Genomic DNA, 19,023 nt, shown 5'->3' with positions numbered 1-19,023 from the left:
TTAAGGATTGTGGCTTTTTAATAATGGATACCATATGGCTCGGCCAAATTACAGAGTGACAACATAAAAAAACATCACAGAACAACAGAGATAATACTTCATAAACATTTTACAGAATCTACAAATTGAATCTATCAAAATGATTTTCATGGTTGGCTTTTCAGAGAATGAAGTGCAATCACTTTAGCTGTAAATCAAGACAACACAATAGTTATAGCATTGAAGACAATCATTTCAAAACATCTCAGACTGCTCGGTTTGTTACCTCAACCCTATTTACAGAAATACAAACCTGATATCAAATACAACCAAATTACAAGAGTTTAGTAAATTTACCAAAAACACTTCATCTCCAGTGTTACAGCACAGGCCGGCTCACACTATTTGACCTAAAAATGTGCTTCTCTAACCATGTCTTGTGAAAGCAGGACTGATTTTCGAAGGGGAGCACAATAAACTACCACACCGGCAGGAGTCGTGACAGAGACATTAGCTGCGTCTGTAAACATTCACGTCATGGTGGACATTGGACCTCGGTTATCAAACCACATGTGGATGAATCTGTTCGCCTCAACGACGTACCACTGTCTGCAATGCATGCGGTTTATTTATCTAGAAACAGTCGCCAGTTCAGTCAGAATGTCAGAAAATCTAAACTGTGCAACCTGTAACTCACCGAGAAACATCCCAGTGTGGCTCAATTAATGACTTCGTCATTGACTCAATGTGGCTATCAGAACCTTTTCCACAGAAAACCAACCAGTGCTCTGGCAGTGGTTCCTTTTAGCATCACTTTTGCTGTGACGTTACATGAATCATAATGGATTCTACAATCACTGAAAATATGACAACATTCTTGAGGCGGGAGAGCGCCGGGTCGTTCATCAAAACTTAAAACAGTCGAAAATTTGAATTTGAAGTGGGACTGGATGTGTTGAGGAACATCAAAAAAAGTTGAATGATCAAATTTCTTAGCCCTTGCGGAAATGTATGCGGGTGTTACAGCAGGTGTAAAAGAATCAGTAAAGATGTGTTCGATGTTAAGTGTAAAGTAATGTGTGTTTGTGTTGTGTCTCTAAAGTCTGGGGAGAGTTTGGGGGCCCGTAAACGCTTACTCAAGTGACTCCAGCTCATTTATAGCTAATAGAATAGGTTGGCCTGTGGAACTTTTTATGTGTAACAGCGAGAGTGTGACACATTATTGTTCGGTCTCGCTATGACTCATTTATCACATCTGTAGCGTACTTCGCTCCCTACCAGCAACCTGTTGAACTGTTTCAAGCAGCAGCCAAACTAAAACTGTCATGACCCGAATCTTGGACAGAAATAAATTCGGTCCAAAGTTAGAGGAAAAATATATTTGCTGGAACAAATAAATCATTCATTTATGTGTAAATTCACAGAACAGTCAGTGATTTAAAATAAAATAACCTAAAATGTCACTGCCATGGTATTAATCCAAACTAATGAAATGGCTGCATCAACAATAGTGCGCCTGCTATGTTTTAAAAAATGGAAGTAAATACTTTCAAGTGTGGCTGTCTGTTACCACGCAGGCAGAAACATGAACATGGCTGATAAAAGAGGCCCAATGTTTAGTCATCTGCTAAGAAGAGTTATGAGAGATACTGTACGAGCCGGAGAATATGTACACAGTGAATGTGAGAGCTGGTCTGGAGGCAGAAAAAGAGTCGCTCCCCCATCCTACAGACACTTCCCTAAAGGCCATCTGTCTCTCGCTTGGACATGGTTTCTCACTCACACCTATTTCCCTTCCTTGTCCTCTAAACGGCCCGGAGTAAAAATGTAGTCCAAGGCTTGTCTCTCTGCAGCGGCCACGTTGGGGTGCCAGAGGTCCACCATGAAGACCACCCTGGGGCCGTCCTCTGCGCCACCTACACACACACATGCACACACACACACACAGACACACATAGAAACATAAGAGGCAGAAAAAAAAAATCAAGAACCCCACGGTCTTGAACTGAAATCCATATCAGACTCATAATGAAAAGGCTCTCCAATTCCCTAAGCGATATTGGATTATACCGTTTTTTAGGTCAATCCTCCTTCAAGGAATAAATAAAAAGGGAGCGAGCGCAATAAAAGATTCAATTTTAAATCCCTTCTTACCCTCGTGAAAAGCCCTGTGGAGGAAGGAGTCGTCAAAAAGCAGACAGCTGCCCTCAGACCAGCACTGTGGCTCTCCACCAACTACAAGCTCACAGGAAGGGGGCACTCTGAGACCTGCCGGGGAAAAAAAAACAAAAAAAAAAACACAAGTCCACTTACTGGATACAAGGCATTTAGAAACATTTTGTGTTGCTAACCAACCTCCCAGGTGACACATCCCACACAAAATGTTCTGTTCTTAAAGCATCCTGTATCATTATAGTATGCCGTTTTACAGCATCCTGCCTACACAACAATGGACATTACTATTTATAGCCGTCTCACAGAGTACAAATGGAAATAGAATCAAAAGCCTCAGGTGCAGCGAAAACAAATGGAATTTTTTTGCATTTGCCTGAAAATTTCATCCATGAGGCTCCATCGCTCGAGAGGATTCAGGATCTCGGTCTAAAGACAACAGCAGCTGATTCGCCGGGCTGCTCCTCTCCTCTACCTAAATATGCTTCTTACTGAAATCATCTGCTGTTGTGTTGAGTTCAGTACCCAGAGAGCCTCACACATCACATGGCTGAATCAGTTTCAGCTCACTCCACATTTCACTCTCTTACCCAGGTGGCAGCGCAGCCTGACATTTGTTGGACCGTAATGCTCAGTGATCAGGGCTCCAGGCGTCAGCACGGAGAAGCAGGCGTTGCCAAACACGTTGTTGGCGATGAAGGTGCGCAGCTGTCCCAGCACCCTCCACGCCCGCGGGCATCTCCTGACATTCAGAACCAGAGGGGTGCCTTGGTTGACCAGGTAGTAGGTCCACCACTGCCCGCGAGGAGTGCTGTTGGCTTTCCACCCTGGCGGGAGGGAGGAGCCGCTGCGGGCCGGAGGTTGGTGGTAGATGCTCTCAAACTCGGCCAGAAGGGCGGGGAAGCTCTGCTCCAGCAGCTCCACGTCGTGTCTCTGCACTTCCCTGGAGAAGAAAGGGGCTGACGGCAGGTCGGGGAGGAAGAAGACCTCCGGCCGCTGGATGGTTGGTCGGCTGTTGAGGTATCGGCCTTGATCGCGGACCCCTTTATGCACCCGGCCCATACCTGACCAGGTGTAGCGCTTGGCGTAATCCTGCAGGCTGTGATAGAGCCTCTGGTTCAGGCTTTCCCCAGCGCTGGTGCAGCGGAAACACTCTGACGACTGGCAGAAAGCAAAGCCGTTCTGCTCCTCTAGCATTGATCCGTGTTTCCCTTTGCCCCTGCCGCGACAGTCTGAACTCATGAAGCCCCCCACCACCCCTCCGATCCGGCCGGGCCCAGCCAGATACCTCCCACGCAAAGGGCTGGATCCGTGCTCCCGGCCCACCCTGTAACAATACCACATAAACAGCAGGAGCACACACATGGCTATGGCAAAAGCACAGATCTCACACTCCCGTATTGACTGCATCCCTCCAGCCACCATCTCCCTCACACTCTCTAGTGACCACTCCATCTCGCCTCCTTTCTGGATTGCTGATTCTGACAGGAGGGGGGGGGGGAGTGCTGATGAAAGATGAGCTAACACGTCTTTTCTTGATTTTCCTGATCGTGATTGAAAGGGGCCTTAAACCACACACAGGGTGTTAGTGAGTCTAGTGTTGAGCAGCTCTTATCGCTGCCCCTATTGTAAACAGTCTGCTGATTAGATCTGACACCCTCGCTCTTCAGTCCTAACATTTCAGCACTCTGCAGCGAGGGAAGGTTTCTCCTTGCATGATGTCTGGCTGTGCGGTATTTGTGCTGCTCCCTCTCTCGCTCTCTCAGACAAATGCAGACAGACACCGCACCTTAGGGTTCTCTGTTCTCTGAAAAACAAAGACAGAAGGAGAGAGAGAGGGATGAGAAAGAGAAGAGGATGCTGTAAGTGACATCAGGACAGAGCAGCGATTGATATTCAGGCTCCAAACTCTGTTCAATGTGAATGTGTTCGCTCGCAGAGGGAGTTCATCTGATGCAGGCGTCCTCACTCTTTGCTTTGTGTCTGTGAAAGATAAATTCCTCCTCAGAGTTTGACAGCAAATTCTCCTCTTGTGTGCAGCATATGTAAAACACACCTGCTGAAACTCACCCACACACTGTGGACTTCAAAGTGACTGCACCCGAGTGCGTGCGTGCGCGCACGCACACGCACGCACGCACACACACACACACACACACACACACACACACACACACACACACACACACACACCCCTGTGCTGCACTGTGTAAAATCATGAGTCATGGGCACATAGCTGCATTTAACACAAATCTCTCCCCTTTTGTCTTTTTTGGCCCACCACGCGCACACACACACACACGCGCGCGCCCTAAACAGTGAATTATGTAAACGTAAACAGTGTTGATACCCACCCACATTTATAATTGGCATTCATAGGTTGCTCAGCAGGAGCTGCATAAATGGATCCTCAGGGGGAGGGAGGGGGCGAGCTGTAGACTGTGTAATCGTGTGCTGCCTAAGTAAAAAAAACAAAAAAACAACAGAAGATTGGATTACATGAGAATGATTATATAATGATAATGGTCCAGCAGCCAAAACGCGAGGAGTGCAATGCGTCAACAGTGATCAGAAGTCCACGATGCGCCCTCACCAAAAATGGTCGGGTAATCCTGCTCCAACAGATCCTCCCCTACATCCTGTCTGACAGCATCAAGACGCCCCCACATCCCCCACACACTCCCGCTGCTCTTAGGATGGACTGACCATCAAACCCAACCATGAAGCCATCCAAAACACACACACACACACACACACACACACACACACACACACACATACACACACACACACACACACACACCATGCATTATTCCTCCAATACTGCACTATTCTCCTTGTAATCTGGCCACTAGAGCTGCTGCCACCAGGGCCAAGCTGCCATACAAACTGATGATCACGATATTGATGAGCTGTAACGTTCAATAAGCTATACAGCAAACAAACAGATCGCGGTATCCGAGCTCATGTGTCCCTGCCTGGAGCTACGTGGATGTTTGGTGCGTTGATTCGTGCACAGGAGTGCGTCCATACCTACTCAACATTCATGACTGTGGCCAGTGGAGAGGAGAGGCGCACAGGTGTTTCTCCAGGCGAAGCTGCGCACCACTGCAGTGCACACGGTAGACGGATATCACTTGCCAACATTATAGGAAAATGCACAAAAGAAGTCCTAACTGGAAGAGACACCCATCGTATGACTGGGAGGAAAAAAAAACGAAAGCTGCCGTAGCGACGGCGTGACTCGCTGTCTGCCTGTCTGTGGTGGACAGCAGCGGCGGACAGGCTTCAGATAATATTGTTGTAAATACTCAAGCTCCACCAGGGGAAGCCACCCAGCGTCAAGCAACCGCAGGAATATGCAAGTGTTTCCGGGTACACATTTCAAAATAATCGTCTATGTGAGGACGGTGAAATTAATCTGCAAAAAAAGCAGAAATGCCTGAACTCCAAACTCCTCCCACCTCCATACAAGACCATGGTGCAACAACTTCCAGTAAAAAAAAAAGAAGAAAAAAAAAGACAGATTGTAAAGTAACAAAATGGTCAAAATCACACTAGAAGAGGCAAGACTTTTAGTCCCTAAAATGGCTTAAGCCTCAAACACTGAATCTTACAATTCCCACAATCAAGCTTAGTAGCATCTTGCATCTGCCATATAAAATGCCCCCACCTTGCAAACTCCATCCCCACATGTTATAATGCAGCTTTACTGTCAAATACATCTCAGTCTCAAAACAACCCTGGTGATTATTTTGTCAGACTTTTAAACGCTCCTTCCTTAGCCACAGAAGACATCATACAACTGTTTTCACAGGCTGAGTTGTGGAGTTGTAGGAGTGTCCCCTGATTTTTTTAGTAACTGTGTCACTGGGACAATGACACAGATTTGTTCTGGCTCGTGTCGACTCGATTGTTTACATCAGCACGGATTCACCTCCAACTTTACCTGGGATGAAAGCTGGAGGGGAATCCAACTTTGTTGCCCACGTTCAGGTTTAAAACAGGCCACTGCTCTGGCTGCCTTGATTCAAAACGTGATCAGTTTTAGGGCCTGAGTGGCCTAGCTATGCGGCTGGGACTGAACACCTGAGTGAGAAACCACAGGGTGATGTCGCACTCACCTGATTCGCAGCTGTCTGCAGAAAATGGAACCACATAAACATATTTTTTGTTTTCATGCTAAATTTGTTTTCAGGTTTTTCCAAGACGCTGGACTTAATTACTGCTCTGTAATTATTCCACTGAGAAGTTTTAAAACAATAATTTTCCCTCTATACCTGTGTGCTGCAGCTAAACAGCTTGACTGATTACTTGATTAGTCAATCAACAGAAAATTCACCTGTAACTATTTTGATAATTGATTCTTTATTTCAGTCAGTCATCAAGGAAAAGGATTTGATACTTTTCATTGTCAAACATGATATTAAAGTGAATAATGTGGGATTTCAACTGATGTGACTGTGAATATTTTCCTATAATTCATAAACAAAATGATTAATTGATTAGTTAAGAAAATAACTGGCAGATTAACAGACAATGACAATAATCGTTTGCTGCAGCACTAATAAAAGCCTAGAGATTATTTTTAAATAAACTCACTGTTGTCTCTTCTTTTACTTTGAAGTCAGAGTTACCTTACATCCGGTACAGCTCTCATTACCTTCGGTTGACTTGACACATATGAAAGCCTTCTTCCGTATGTCTCATGGCTCGCCTAGCGACTACTGGTTGACACAACTGCAGACAGCATTTCCCAAGATGCATTGCAGCTTGTCAAGATTTCGCCCGCAGCGGTCGCAGAGCAGCGGCTTGATGTTGATAGTTTAGGACAAAACACGGCAACACGGTTAAGAAAAAATTTCCTAGAACGGTCCAACTGCAGCCCCCCCCCCCCCCCCCCCCCCCCCCCACACACTACACACACACACACCCACCCACCCACACACACACACACACGCACCCACACACACAAACACCCCCTCTCCCACCGGCTCTCAGACCTGGTTTTTCCAATTGTAGACTAAAGTCTGCAGTCGGACCTTCTTGTTTTTTATTTGGGGCGGGAAAATGAAAACTCGCACAGCAACATAATAAGATAACATCATGACATGCCTTGACTGGTCTGTTAGGAGGACAAGCTCTGTTTTACATCTGTTCAGCACCAGTAAAGTTGGTTATTGAACAAACCTTTTTTTTAATTTTATTTTATTATTATTTTTTTTTACCTTAAAGCTGTTGGCTCAGCAGGGGACAACTCAGGGAATATATTCATATTTTTAACCATAAATGAGGAATGATGAAAAGGTAAGGTTTGTTCCCTCATACCGTCTCTGTTACAAGAATCTGATTTTAACGGAGTAATCTGGAGCTTTGCTGAGGAGAAAAAACAACAAATTCCCCTCAAATCTGGAGCCTGGAAATTATGTAAAAACATGTTTTCCCCAGCTAAGTGACCCAATTTCATTTTTGGATCACACCCCTGAAAAACATCAATAACTTCTCAGTTGTTTGCGTTTGTCAGTGGATTCAAAGACCAATTTCGGAGGTGATGAACACTCACAGTAAAGGTGGAGGCTTTTCATCTGGATCGCTTATAGCACATTTACACTTGATCTGATCCGTGGAGCGTGCCTACAACTCACACCTACCAGCTGTTACCTGAGTTCAGCAATACACAGTCATAGCAACCAAGCAGAGTAGCGTGAGTGCGCAACAAGTGTACAGCCGGTCGTCTTTGATTGCAGAGGCATGTTTTGAGGTTAACACTCTTGACTTAACAGATGTGCCACAAGTTTCATTCCTCTCTTATCGCGCCCCGGGCGGAGGGCGGAGCCAGGCTGTCTGGTGCACGCCCCTTTTGACGGGGCAACCGGGCCCCCACTCAGTCAGTCAGTCAGTCAGTCAGTCAGTGAAGTTGAGATATTTCAGAAGAGACAAACTATAAAAGTGAGATGAACTTTTAATGATCCCCGCGGAAACATCTGGCAGATACATCCATGGCGAGGTCAAAGGCGATGGTGTACACCTGTTGCGCGCTGACGCTGCTCTGCGTGGTTGCTGTAATTGTGTGTGTCGCTTTGCTTGTGAGGCGCAAGTGTCCAGCTGATACTTTCTCTAGTGCTGCAGTGGCCGCAGACTCTGGAAAATGTTCAGAGATTGGACGGTGAGTGACACTTTTCAAATGGTATGGCATGGATTATTCACTTTGTTCAGGCCTGTAAGATGGTTGTGAATTACGCACATTACGCACAACCAGCACGGTCTGTTTTCAGGGAGACTTTTGGACTTAAACTTGTTTTTATTTCTTAGAGCAACCTTACCTTCAAATTCAAAACGCTATAAATCAGCTGTTTGTATTGTTGTTTGTCTGCTCTTACAAAACTATAAAAAGAGTACAGCTTATTGTATCATGCGCCTTTTACTGGCTGTAACACCTTTCAACTCGGAGTCAAATTAGAATTTTGTTTATGATTAACGTGTGACATCCTCCAGGGACATCCTTCAGAGAGGAGGCTCAGCGGTAGATGGCGCCATTGCTGCACTGCTGTGCACCTCCGTCATGAACCCACAGAGTATGGGCATCGGAGGGGGGTCCATATTCACAGTGATGGACAATTCTGGTAACAGACGCGTTCATTCATCCCTCTAATAAAGCTGCGGTGTCCAGGTTTGCCAATAAAGTTAAATGATAACATCTCCCCTTTTTCAAAGGTAAAGTGAAAATCATCAACTCCAGAGAGACCGTACCCAGGAAGTTTAAATCTGACCTGCTGAAGTCTTGTCCCAAGACCTTCCAGCTGGTGTCAGGTCAGACTGCTCTGACATAAAGATCACTTCTTGATTCCTTTGTGGGGAGCCTTGCTCATTTCTCTTGCTCTGGCTGTTGTGTTAGATTTTAGGTTACTGGGTTACTATGCTCGGGCATGAGGAGGAAGCAGGGATAAACATTTTTCTCTTCATATCAGACTCCTTCCTTTTCAGGAATTCAGCATGGACAGCCACACTTACCATATAAGGGCACATAGTTGAAAGCTTTATGTCAGGTCCAGGGCTGTAGATACCACCAGTCCCTTCTTGGATATGCAAATATCTTTGTTTCTACTTTGACTCTGAGCCAAGACCACACACACACACACACACACACACACACACACACACACACACACACACACAAAACCAGTCAAACAAGAGCTAAAAATAATGAGGTCATTATCTTTCTATCTACTATACCTACACACCTCAGCAGTGGAACTCAGCGTCTCTTTCTTGAAACTCACGTTTATCTAATGGCTTTTTCGTAATTAATGGTATTTGTTGTAATTATTTAACTTATTTTTTATGTTCTGGTTTTTATTATTTGTTTTAACTGTAAAACACCTTTTTTGAAAGGTGCTACATAAATAAAAGGATTATTATCATTATCATCATTACCTCAGTGGAGAAAGAAGTACTCAGATCCTTAACTTAAGTTAAAGTAGCAGTACATTAATGTGAAAATACTTCATATCAAGTGAAAGTCAGACACAAGAGCAAGAGCAAGCAAGAAAAACATACAACATACTTGATATATATGAATTTCATGACATAAACCAATCTGCATTCACAGATAATTTAGTTACTTTTATAAACTAATTTACCCAAATTGAATAAGGTTATGAAAGAAGCTGATCATAAAATACATTTTTGGAAACAATGTAGACGACAAAAATAAGTTTAAAAGAAATTATTCACAAGTCTAAAAATATTTTCAGCAGTAATTCATTTAAAATATATAATCAGATTATTAATAATATTAATATTAATAATAGTATTTAGTAATAGTAGTAGTAATGTAGTAGTAGTAGTAGTAGTAGTTAATGTACAAAAAGTATGTTATAGCTCTAGTTGCTTTAGGTGGAGGTAGTTTTAACTGCTTTATATACAGTTTGGTTTTGTCCAATGGTTTCCAACTTGGTGGTCAGGTCCCCTCCAAAGGTAAATCTGGGGAGTTGTGAGATGATTAATGTTAATTAAGAATGAATTATGAATGTAAGTTCTTGTACACAAAATTTTATTGTATGTTTTTATTGTAATTTAAAATCTTAATCTGAAAAGTAACGAGCAATTTTACCTGTTAGATCAGTGGAGTAAAGATTACAATTTGTAGTGAAGTATATTGTTGCATAAAATGGAAAAACTCAAGTTCAAGAAGGCTACCTCAAAACTGTTCAAAAACAGAACTTGATTAAATGTATGTCTGACCTATCCATCCAGGAAGCCAGTGGATTGGGGTCCCAGGGGAAATCCGAGGTTATGAACAGGCCCACAGGCTTTATGGGAAGTTGCCGTGGGCCACCCTCTTCCAGCCGGCCATCCAGCTGGCCAGAGAAGGGTTTCCTATCCCTCAAGTCCAAGGTCGATACCTCCCGTACATTGATACGAACCAGACCCAGCCACTACGGTAGGAGAGACACCCACAGAAACATTATATGATTTACACATTTCTACATCTGAGTTATATTTTCTCTCACTGCATTTGTCCTTTAGGAAGTTGTATTCGGATAAGGATGGGAACCTGCTGAAGACTGGTGATAAAGTGAAGTTTGAGAAACTGGCCGAGACTTTTGAGATGATTGCGAATCACGGGGCAGACGCCTTCTACACGGGAAGAATAGCAGAGGATTTAATCCGTGACATAGAGGAGGCAGGTATTGTGAGACGGGTTTCATCATATTCTCTTTCCCAGCTATTTTCTATCTCTGCCTGGCACACTGATCTAATTACAAATGAACAAATCAATTGGGTCTGTGAAGCACTGCAGTGATCACTCACAGACTGCGGTGTGAGCTGCCTGGATCCATTGAAAGTCTTGATTATGTGGAGCTCAGATGCGCTTTCCTTCCGTTTTGCTGAGCAGGACCATTTGTTTCAATGTCTGTGCTCAGGAGGAACGCTCACGGTGCAGGACCTGGCGTCGTATAGAGTTACAGTGACTGATGCGTGGGCTGTTCCTCTGGGAGAATACCAGATGTACATACCTCCACCCCCTGCAGGCGGTGTCATCCTCAGCCTCATCCTGAACATCATGAAAGGTTGCTGCTGTAACGCAGACTGCAGAGCTGCTGCTCAGCTACACTCTCAAATCACATAACGAGGCTTGGTAGCCTTGGTAGCCTCATGTGTTCAACAGATACAGCCGAATTAGTGCTTTTACTGGTTATTACATATACGAGTTGTTTACTCACATGAGGAGACTGAATGGCGATGTGAATATGTTTCTTTGTTTCATGCCAGAAAAGGATCCAGGCTGAGCTTTGGAAGTGGGATTCACTTAACCTAAACAGACAAGCAAAGAAACCAAACCAGTGTGTTTTTATTTACAGGATACGGCCTGAATTCAGCGTCTCTGACGGGTGAACAAAAGACTCTGGCTTATCACCGCTACGCTGAAGCTTTGAAGTTTGCCAATGGACTGAAGAAACGCATCCATCAACAGTTCGGCTCAGAAGAAGTAAGAATCATATAACGCTGCCGTGAACATTTGCGCTCATACTTACACATGCTCTTGCTGCACACATCACCGTTACCTCAGTACTTAAGTTTAGTTCTGGCTTATAACCAGTGGTTTGAGGAAATATTTAGATCCTTTACTTGAGTAAAAGTAGAAGTACTCCAGTGTAAAAGTCCTGCTTTCAAAATGTTACATAAAATAAAAGTACAAGTCTTATCTTGAAAATGTACTGAAAACATCAAAAGATAAATTTACTTGTTTTGCAGAATAACTGTAGCTGGATCTACTTTATATAATGTTAAGAGGTTCGATCTACAGTTCATCATAAACTTCGTATAAATATGAGAAATCTGAATCTGCAAAGTAACTAATGCTCTCAAGTAAAAGTAGTTTAAGGTTCAGTGTCTCCCTCTGAGGTGAAATTATAAAGCTGCATGAAATGGAAAGACTCAAGGGAAGTGCAAATCCCTCAAACACTTGAGCGAATGCTTTTAGTCGAGTCTGTTGCTAATAACAGTCGAAGAACTGTTCAGTGTTTAATCCTCAGCCCCAGTGAAGCAGACCCTCCACCCACTGACTGGTGTATCTCTGTGTCAATCAACACATCAACAGTCCTTATGAGCTAACACCCCTTGTAAACCCTCCTCGTGTTGTCATGGTGATCCAAGAGACATGTGTGCATCATGTTAGCTTGCGTGTCTCTCTCCTGGAGTGGGGGAAGGTACGAGTGTTGACCCGTATATTAGGTTTGAAAAGCCAGTAGGTAACTTTGAGCAGTGTCTTGTTGTTGCACTGTGTTATTAAATGGTTGTGTTTCTGTTGTAAGCCCATAGTTTGGTCAGTTACATCCAGAGCCTGTGAAATCCCTCCGGTTATTGGATGACTGTTCTGTTTTCTTCATCTTTCTATTGGCCTGGTTATTTTGAAAAAGAATAAGTGCTATGTTTGAATCAAATCAGAGAGTACAAAAAGAAAGACTCAGAGGTTTCAAATGGACATCAATTCTCTTTCAGATTTAGTTCTGCTTTGTAAATACGATCATAATTTTACCTCTGAAGTTTGTGTTTTTTTGTGATGTGTGTGTTTTTAAATGCTCTGCACTTCTTGCAGAAGGCAAGGAAATTCACAGAGGACAGTTTCGCTGACCACATACGGAGCTTGATCAGCAGCGACAAGGCTCACGATCCTCAGTACTACAACATCACCCCGTATCTGGACAGCATGGGCACCACGCACGTGTCTGTGCTGGCTGAGGACGGCTCTGCCGTGTCTGTCACCAGCACCATCAACCACATGTCAGTATCTGAAAAGTGTGAGAAACCAACCATACAATAATATTGTCGGTTTTGCAGAGTCATAGCATCACGTTCCAGTTTATTTAATGTATTTCCTTCACAGATTTGGCTCAAAGGTCTTCTCTCCGAACACCGGAGTCATCCTCAACAACGAGCTGTCCGACTTCTGTGGAAGAGTTGACGACATCTTTCCTGGTAATCACATCAGCATGACTTTCATTTAACAATCATTAAAAACAAGTAACACAATAGTAACACAAAACTTTACATTCACAGAGTAACTTTTTGTTCCTTGTTTAACCAGGATTTCTAAGGATTGAACACAACATAGACGTAGAAATTCCTAGGGCTCCAGTGAGCAGCTCCATCAGTAGAATTTGCGGTAGATATTGTTCATGATAACAAACAAAGATCCTAATATAATGTAACTTCTTATGACACATTTACTGTTCTGCTTGGGCTCCTGGAGAGACTTTTAACAATTCAAACTCCACATTGTTTTGTCAGTTTGATACTCTTTTCCTAATTTTATAAGAATTGCTTCTAAACTGGTTATGTTAACCTGTCAGCTGTAAAACATGGTTAAGAACAATGGATTTTCTCGTGCTCTATATCCGTGATTAGTGTTGAAATCACTTCTTAGGCAGCACCGCCCTCCCATTACTAAAATAAGTCCATGATGTCTGTGGGTGTGTAGCAAGGACTCAACCCTCTCTATGATCTGCCTGACCCCAAACATCAATATGGAGTAAAACCTTTCACACATATGCAAATGTATTATATGTACATAATAATACATAATAATATCCACATATCAAATATATTTACATATAAAATAAAAACATATGTGTAAAAATTATATATGAAACCTATTAGAAATTAGAACAATTTCATGTATTGACATATATGTCCAGCCCATACAAATATATGTTTATGTATGCTTACATTGTACATATGTCAATGTCATATGTTACATAAATATTTACCCATCCCAAATGCCTGTCAGTATATGTTGATATTACTGTATATACAGTAGGCTCCAAAAGTCTGAGAACACTTTCCCAGAAAGGAAAAATAGACATGTTTAAAATGAATAAGAAAAACAAGTTTAGGCATATAGGATTTTTATATATGGGCCTATGTCAGTTTAGTAAACTTGCATATATAAATTAAATATATTGTTAACATATATTGTCGCAACATGTTATGCCGTAGAAAAATTCATCACATAAATATTTTCAACAAATTACAAATTTTACTGTGTGTATTTCCTGTGTTATAAACTTATATCTTCATATATCCAGAGGATGTATATGTGTGATTCTGATATATAATAATAATATCCCCTTACAGGTGACATATATGGAAAAACAAAAGGAATATACAGGAAGTGTTTCCTTAATTGGAGTAATAACAAATTCTTAATGGCACTTTCTGTATTTTGTATTTTATTTTGGGTTTTAACAAGGTCAGTGAAGTGAAGAGTGAGATGGGTTGATTGACACATACAGCAGTGGTTTGTGTTGGGTCTGTGTTTACCAGCTGCTTGTTCCTCATTTGTTGAAAAATTATGAAAAAACACTCAATCTGTATTAATGTCTCTAAACTATAGAAACGCAATCATACAAAATAAATAGTCTCAGAAGTCGGGTTTAGATTTTCACTTGTTGATGAAGCAATTTATTGAGCGTTTGGCCTGTTTTATTAAAAATATGCAGCATGTTAAGAAGAGGTGATGATATGTATAGAGAGGGAGAAACATCCATGTGGCCTCAGCCTTCTCTACTGTCAGGTGTCAGCTGTTGAACAAAGGTAAAGTCACATGTAAGGGTTGAATAAATGCCCTTCACCCTCCGTTATTCAAAAGCACTCTGCTGATTGCATTTATAATCATTTTCTTCTTGTTCCTCTCACACTGATGAGTCTGAATTGTAGCCGCGTATCCTGTCAGTCAAGGTGTTTGCTGTGTTCGCAGGGGAGCAGCCTCCCTCCTCCATGGCCCCCACTGTGCTGAAGTCTCAGTCAAAGACGCTGGTGATTGGATCGACCGGTGGGAGCATGATCACGACTGGGATTGCCTCGGTAACGTGTCCATGGCAATCGCACTAAGTGCCATTAAGATAAATTGATGCAGACTAATGCTCCTTACTGTTGTCATAGCAAGAGCTGCCTTCACGAGTGTCTTCACCGTGTCCATAATCCATTCTGTAATCATCACTTTCCCATCTGCCAGACTACAGTGCATTGTTCTGCCTCTCTTCTAGACACTCATGAACCACCTTTGGTTTGGAAAGAGCCTTAAGGAGGCGATCGCCTCTCCGGTTGTTTTTGTCGACTCTCAAAATGCATTGAAGTTTGAACCCAACTTTGACAAGGTAAAACATTCGATGCATTTGTTAGATAGAGCAACACATGACACCGTCTTCGCGCCACCCGAGTCTCCCTCTCTCCTCTCTTTTCACTGCAGAATGTCATCGAGGCTCTGAAAGCTTTGGGACATCATCAAGAAACGGCCAGCAATTTTTACAACGTAGTCAACGCTGTGGAGAAGGAGGACGGCTGTATCTGTGCAGTGTCTGATGCCAGGAAACTGGGCCAAGCAGCTGGTTACTGAGACCGGGAGTCGGTGATGATGGTTATGCAGGATGCCCTGAAGGTCACTGAGACCTTCAAAAGGCTGCAACAGGTGGCGTCCGTCCTGTTTGGAGAATCATTGTATAAGGCCCTGAATAACAGGCTTCTTCAGCTGAACACTTACAGCAACATGTAGCAGTTAAACACGAGGCCTCTGACTTTTTACTGTGCAAAGAAGAAACTGCTGCCTTCACCTGTGATTGTATCTGACCTCCTGTGACTCTTCCTCTTGATTGTGCACATGTTTTTTTCTCATGCCATTTCTGACGTGTTTCTGTGTGAAAACTGATTACAATGCTGATCCAGTTCATTTCTTCCATTTTTCACATCATATTGTGACTTTGTAGTACAGATCCATGTTAATATCTGAGACATGAAATACATTGCAGGCTATAGACAGTCTCACTATGTTAATAACAGAGGTGGAGGCTTCAGTCACATGACATGACTCAAGTCAGACAAGTCACAAATTTGAGCTCTTGAGATTTGCTTGACCAACACTGATAAAAGACTCGACTTGATTTAGATTTAGTATTCATTAGACTTGAGACAGATGACTCGAAAGGACTTGACTTTTTTTAGGGTTAGGGTTGAGGTGTTACATTATGCTTGGGTGATTTCTAATGCGATGCCCACAAACCTGACAACCTACTTGGACGTGGCAGACTGAGCCGAGGCCAACACACAAAACCAGCTCTGATGGGGAGGGGCTGAGTCCAAAAATAGGATTGCAGGAGGAAAGAAAACGAAGCACATTGCAGGTTCCACTTAGAGATATATAGTAATAGTAATAACTAGGATTGGCACTCAGTAGAGCGCATACCTTCGCCAAGGCCAAACAATCATACACACTAAAGAAAATGATAAAGAAACTCCTGGATCCGTCCCTTTAACCAGATCTGCACCAACATTTAATGGGTTCTCCCCCCGGCTCATGCCCCATCCCTCCACCAAGTTTGGTGCAAATTGGTTCAGAACGTTTTGTAAAAATAAACAGACACAGATGAAAACATAACCTCCTTCAGCTGAGGTAATAATAAGACTAATAATAATAACTGTAGCAGTGGGCGGCTGCAGTCGCAGTTCCAGACTCTACATGACCACAAAAAGTCAACTATCAGTCAGACTTATAAGGTGTAAGCAGCTGCAACAGTTTTTGTTAATGTTGAGAGTAATATGACAAAATGACATCTTTATATAACATGACTTGTGACTTGCTTGAGACTTGCACATGTGTGACTTACTCCCACCTCTGGTTAATAACTTGTTCATATCTGGTATTATGTGGAATTCACACTCTCACATGTTGTACGCTATAATGAATACTGTGTTGAAACATCTGGAACAAGCTGCTTTTCAGTGTAAAAAAAAAAAAGGTCTTGAAAGAAGAATGTTAACCGTCCACACTTTGAAGGGTAGTTATTGGGTAGTTATTGTAATATTGTTTGACTTTTTGCATATAGAAAATGCATTTTATAGAACCACATCTGTGTCATTCTTTACATTTACAATTACATTTACTGAGTTCAGCACAGTGAGAAGGAACAGTGCTTGACATTGACTTCATATGTTTTTCACAACAGAACAAGTGGATGAAGACTTAAATACATAAAAAGATTAAAACTGACTATGAAAGGACAAAAAAAAAAAAGACAAATCCTGGTTGCAGTCTATGACAAGCAACTAATTATGGCAAGTGCTTTTTTTTTTTTTTGGATGTGCCAGAGTGGCCCTCAGCTGGTTGTTCAGTCTCTTTAACCTGAGGTCACAGCTATTGAAATCTGCTCTGTGGATCTGTTTCTTTGTGCCATAATGTATTCTGAACAATGTGCGTGACTTCTCTGTGCTATTTTCCATAAATTATTTCTCATTTCTGTGATGGCGCATGCTGCAGCTGGAGCAAGATAATCGCATCAAATAGTGACTCAGACAAACAGGAGAGCAGTTTCAGAGAAAGTTTGTGAAGAAATATGATGCACTCTCTCTGTGTCTGTCCCACATGAGCCATATTTTCAATTCTCACAATAAATATAATAAATGTCTTCCTTTTCTTATTTTTCTCAAAATCCAGGGAAATAAATCAATCCTGAAGGGAAAAGGTCAGGTAATAAGATCCTGGAGATTTTTGGGGGTGGGCTCCGTTGCCCTGTCTCATGGTATTTGGACCTTGGGGGGTGTGACAGTCACACTGTGCCCTGACCTTATAGGAGCCACCTGTTGCAAATGCCACATTACCATGTCTGGCAGCAGGAACAAAAGGTTGCCAGGAGAGGATCATGGGTAGGGCCTCATGTGATGACCACCCTGCCTTTCCCTGGTAAACGGTGGCAGCTCAGGCGTTTCCCTGACAGCACACAGCGCCACAGATGATCTGCTGGCTCTGAAACAAGTACACTGCTCCCCCAGCCAATCCCAAACAGCTCGGTCTGAGCTCATTTCTTTTATTGCCCTATTTGCAGGCTAATCTGCATAAATAAATCCTCTGTTTGTTTCTGTGAGCAGCTGCAGGTTCTGCTCGTGACACAGATATTGCAACCAGCACACTCTTTTCCTTTCTTTTTTTTTTTTTCAAAATAAAACAAATCACTTCTCAGTTTGGATCGGATCTTTTATTGGCAGTCAGTGTTTGGCATGAGACAAATACACACAGGCTACAACAAGGAAGAGTTTGACGTCGACACACGAAACAAAAACTACAAACCGAGTGGACAGTGCGCTCCGTTATTCAGATTAAACATTCGACATAAGAGGTGTCTGCCCTGACTGAAAATTACATTTACTGAACTGTTTTCTGTTTTGCTGTGTAATCCTATCAGCCACGTCCCCCTTTTGTTTACTGTTCGAGCTTACAGCAGGAGGTCACTGGGCTCAGTTTCATTAGAGTCATTATTATAATTACCGAGTCGGACAAAAGACAAAACACAAAAACAATAACACAAATAATTACAGCAGTAATCAGACGTTTTACTGTTACAAACACACATAACACACACTTAAACATTTATTATATATATGGTGATGGTGTTTTCAATGATCCTTCTAACAATCATGAGCCATTTGGTCATTTCACCTTGGAGAGGTATGCTTTCAGCTGCTGCTTTGTAAATATCTCAGTCAGTTATAAACAGTGTACACAGAGTATATGCTATGGAGAAACTGAAATATAAATAGAATATAGTGCCTTAAAGTGCATTGCAGTGTTTCGGTCAGTCTAACTTAATCATCATGTGCTACCGTAGACGGACTATAACCAACAGATAACAGTCATGGCTGCGTCTCATCGCAAACACAGGGCCGCTGAATTTCAATACATGGAAATGGCAACATATCTGTAGAGACACACGGCAGTTGGAAGGACACAGACTCAGTGGCCCATATTACAGTTGGCTGTGGTGTCATTAATGCGCTGAAACACTGTGGTGGTGACTACAACGGTGCAATAATTACAAA

General features: G+C 42.5%; 2 protein-coding genes across 4 annotated transcripts; one reads left to right on the top strand and one right to left on the bottom strand.

Annotated features, from left to right (window-relative positions):
- Positions 1–5,461, bottom strand: asphd2 (aspartate beta-hydroxylase domain containing 2). Of its 3 annotated transcripts, XM_022759057.1 has the most exons (5): positions 5,185–5,461; positions 4,506–4,609; positions 2,742–3,958; positions 2,134–2,247; positions 1–1,895 (listed from the first exon to the last, which is right to left on the bottom strand). In XM_022759057.1, the coding sequence occupies exons 3-5, from the start codon at positions 3,604–3,606 to the stop codon at positions 1,765–1,767; spliced, it is 1,110 nt and encodes a 369-aa protein (XP_022614778.1). In that variant the 5' UTR covers positions 3,607–3,958; positions 4,506–4,609; positions 5,185–5,461; the 3' UTR covers positions 1–1,764. The 3 variants fall into 3 exon arrangements, with proteins under 3 accessions (XP_022614778.1, XP_022614770.1, XP_022614787.1); XM_022759049.1 differs by lacking the exon at positions 4,506–4,609; XM_022759066.1 differs by lacking the exon at positions 4,506–4,609 and having other exon boundaries at positions 5,189–5,461.
- Positions 5,462–8,045: 2,584 nt separating this feature from the next.
- LOC111230947 (glutathione hydrolase 5 proenzyme-like) lies at positions 8,046–16,948 on the top strand. The gene is made up of 12 exons (XM_022757851.1): positions 8,046–8,317; positions 8,647–8,774; positions 8,866–8,961; positions 10,408–10,594; positions 10,681–10,841; positions 11,079–11,225; positions 11,517–11,644; positions 12,755–12,939; positions 13,043–13,134; positions 14,915–15,021; positions 15,204–15,314; positions 15,407–16,948. Exons 1-12 carry the CDS (start codon positions 8,151–8,153, stop codon positions 15,551–15,553), a joined length of 1,656 nt encoding a protein of 551 aa, XP_022613572.1. The 5' UTR covers positions 8,046–8,150; the 3' UTR covers positions 15,554–16,948.
- The last annotated feature ends 2,075 nt before the right edge of the window (positions 16,949–19,023 follow it).

Source organism: Seriola dumerili, unplaced genomic scaffold (assembly GCF_002260705.1).
Source record: "Seriola dumerili isolate Sdu_G_001 unplaced genomic scaffold, Sdu_1.0 BDQW01000017.1, whole genome shotgun sequence".
Lineage (NCBI taxonomy): Eukaryota > Metazoa > Chordata > Actinopteri > Carangiformes > Carangidae > Seriola > Seriola dumerili.
This window is presented reverse-complemented; position numbering and strand designations above follow the sequence as displayed.

Coding starts and splice junctions, on each gene's coding strand:
- asphd2 (XM_022759057.1), bottom strand. CDS start 3,606: ATGGAGTGGTCACTAGAGAGTGTGAGGGAGATGGTGGCTGGAGGGATG. Junction 2,248..2,741: donor CAGGCTGCGCTGCCACCTGG/GTAAGAGAGTGA, acceptor TTTCCCCGGCAG/GTCTCAGAGTGCCCCCTTCC. Junction 1,896..2,133: donor CCACAGGGCTTTTCACGAGG/GTAAGAAGGGAT, acceptor GTGTGTGTGTAG/GTGGCGCAGAGGACGGCCCC.
- LOC111230947 (XM_022757851.1), top strand. CDS start 8,151: ATGGCGAGGTCAAAGGCGATGGTGTACACCTGTTGCGCGCTGACGCTG. Junction 13,135..14,914: donor AGTTGACGACATCTTTCCTG/GTAATCACATCA, acceptor CTGTGTTCGCAG/GGGAGCAGCCTCCCTCCTCC. Junction 15,022..15,203: donor TCACGACTGGGATTGCCTCG/GTAACGTGTCCA, acceptor CCTCTCTTCTAG/ACACTCATGAACCACCTTTG.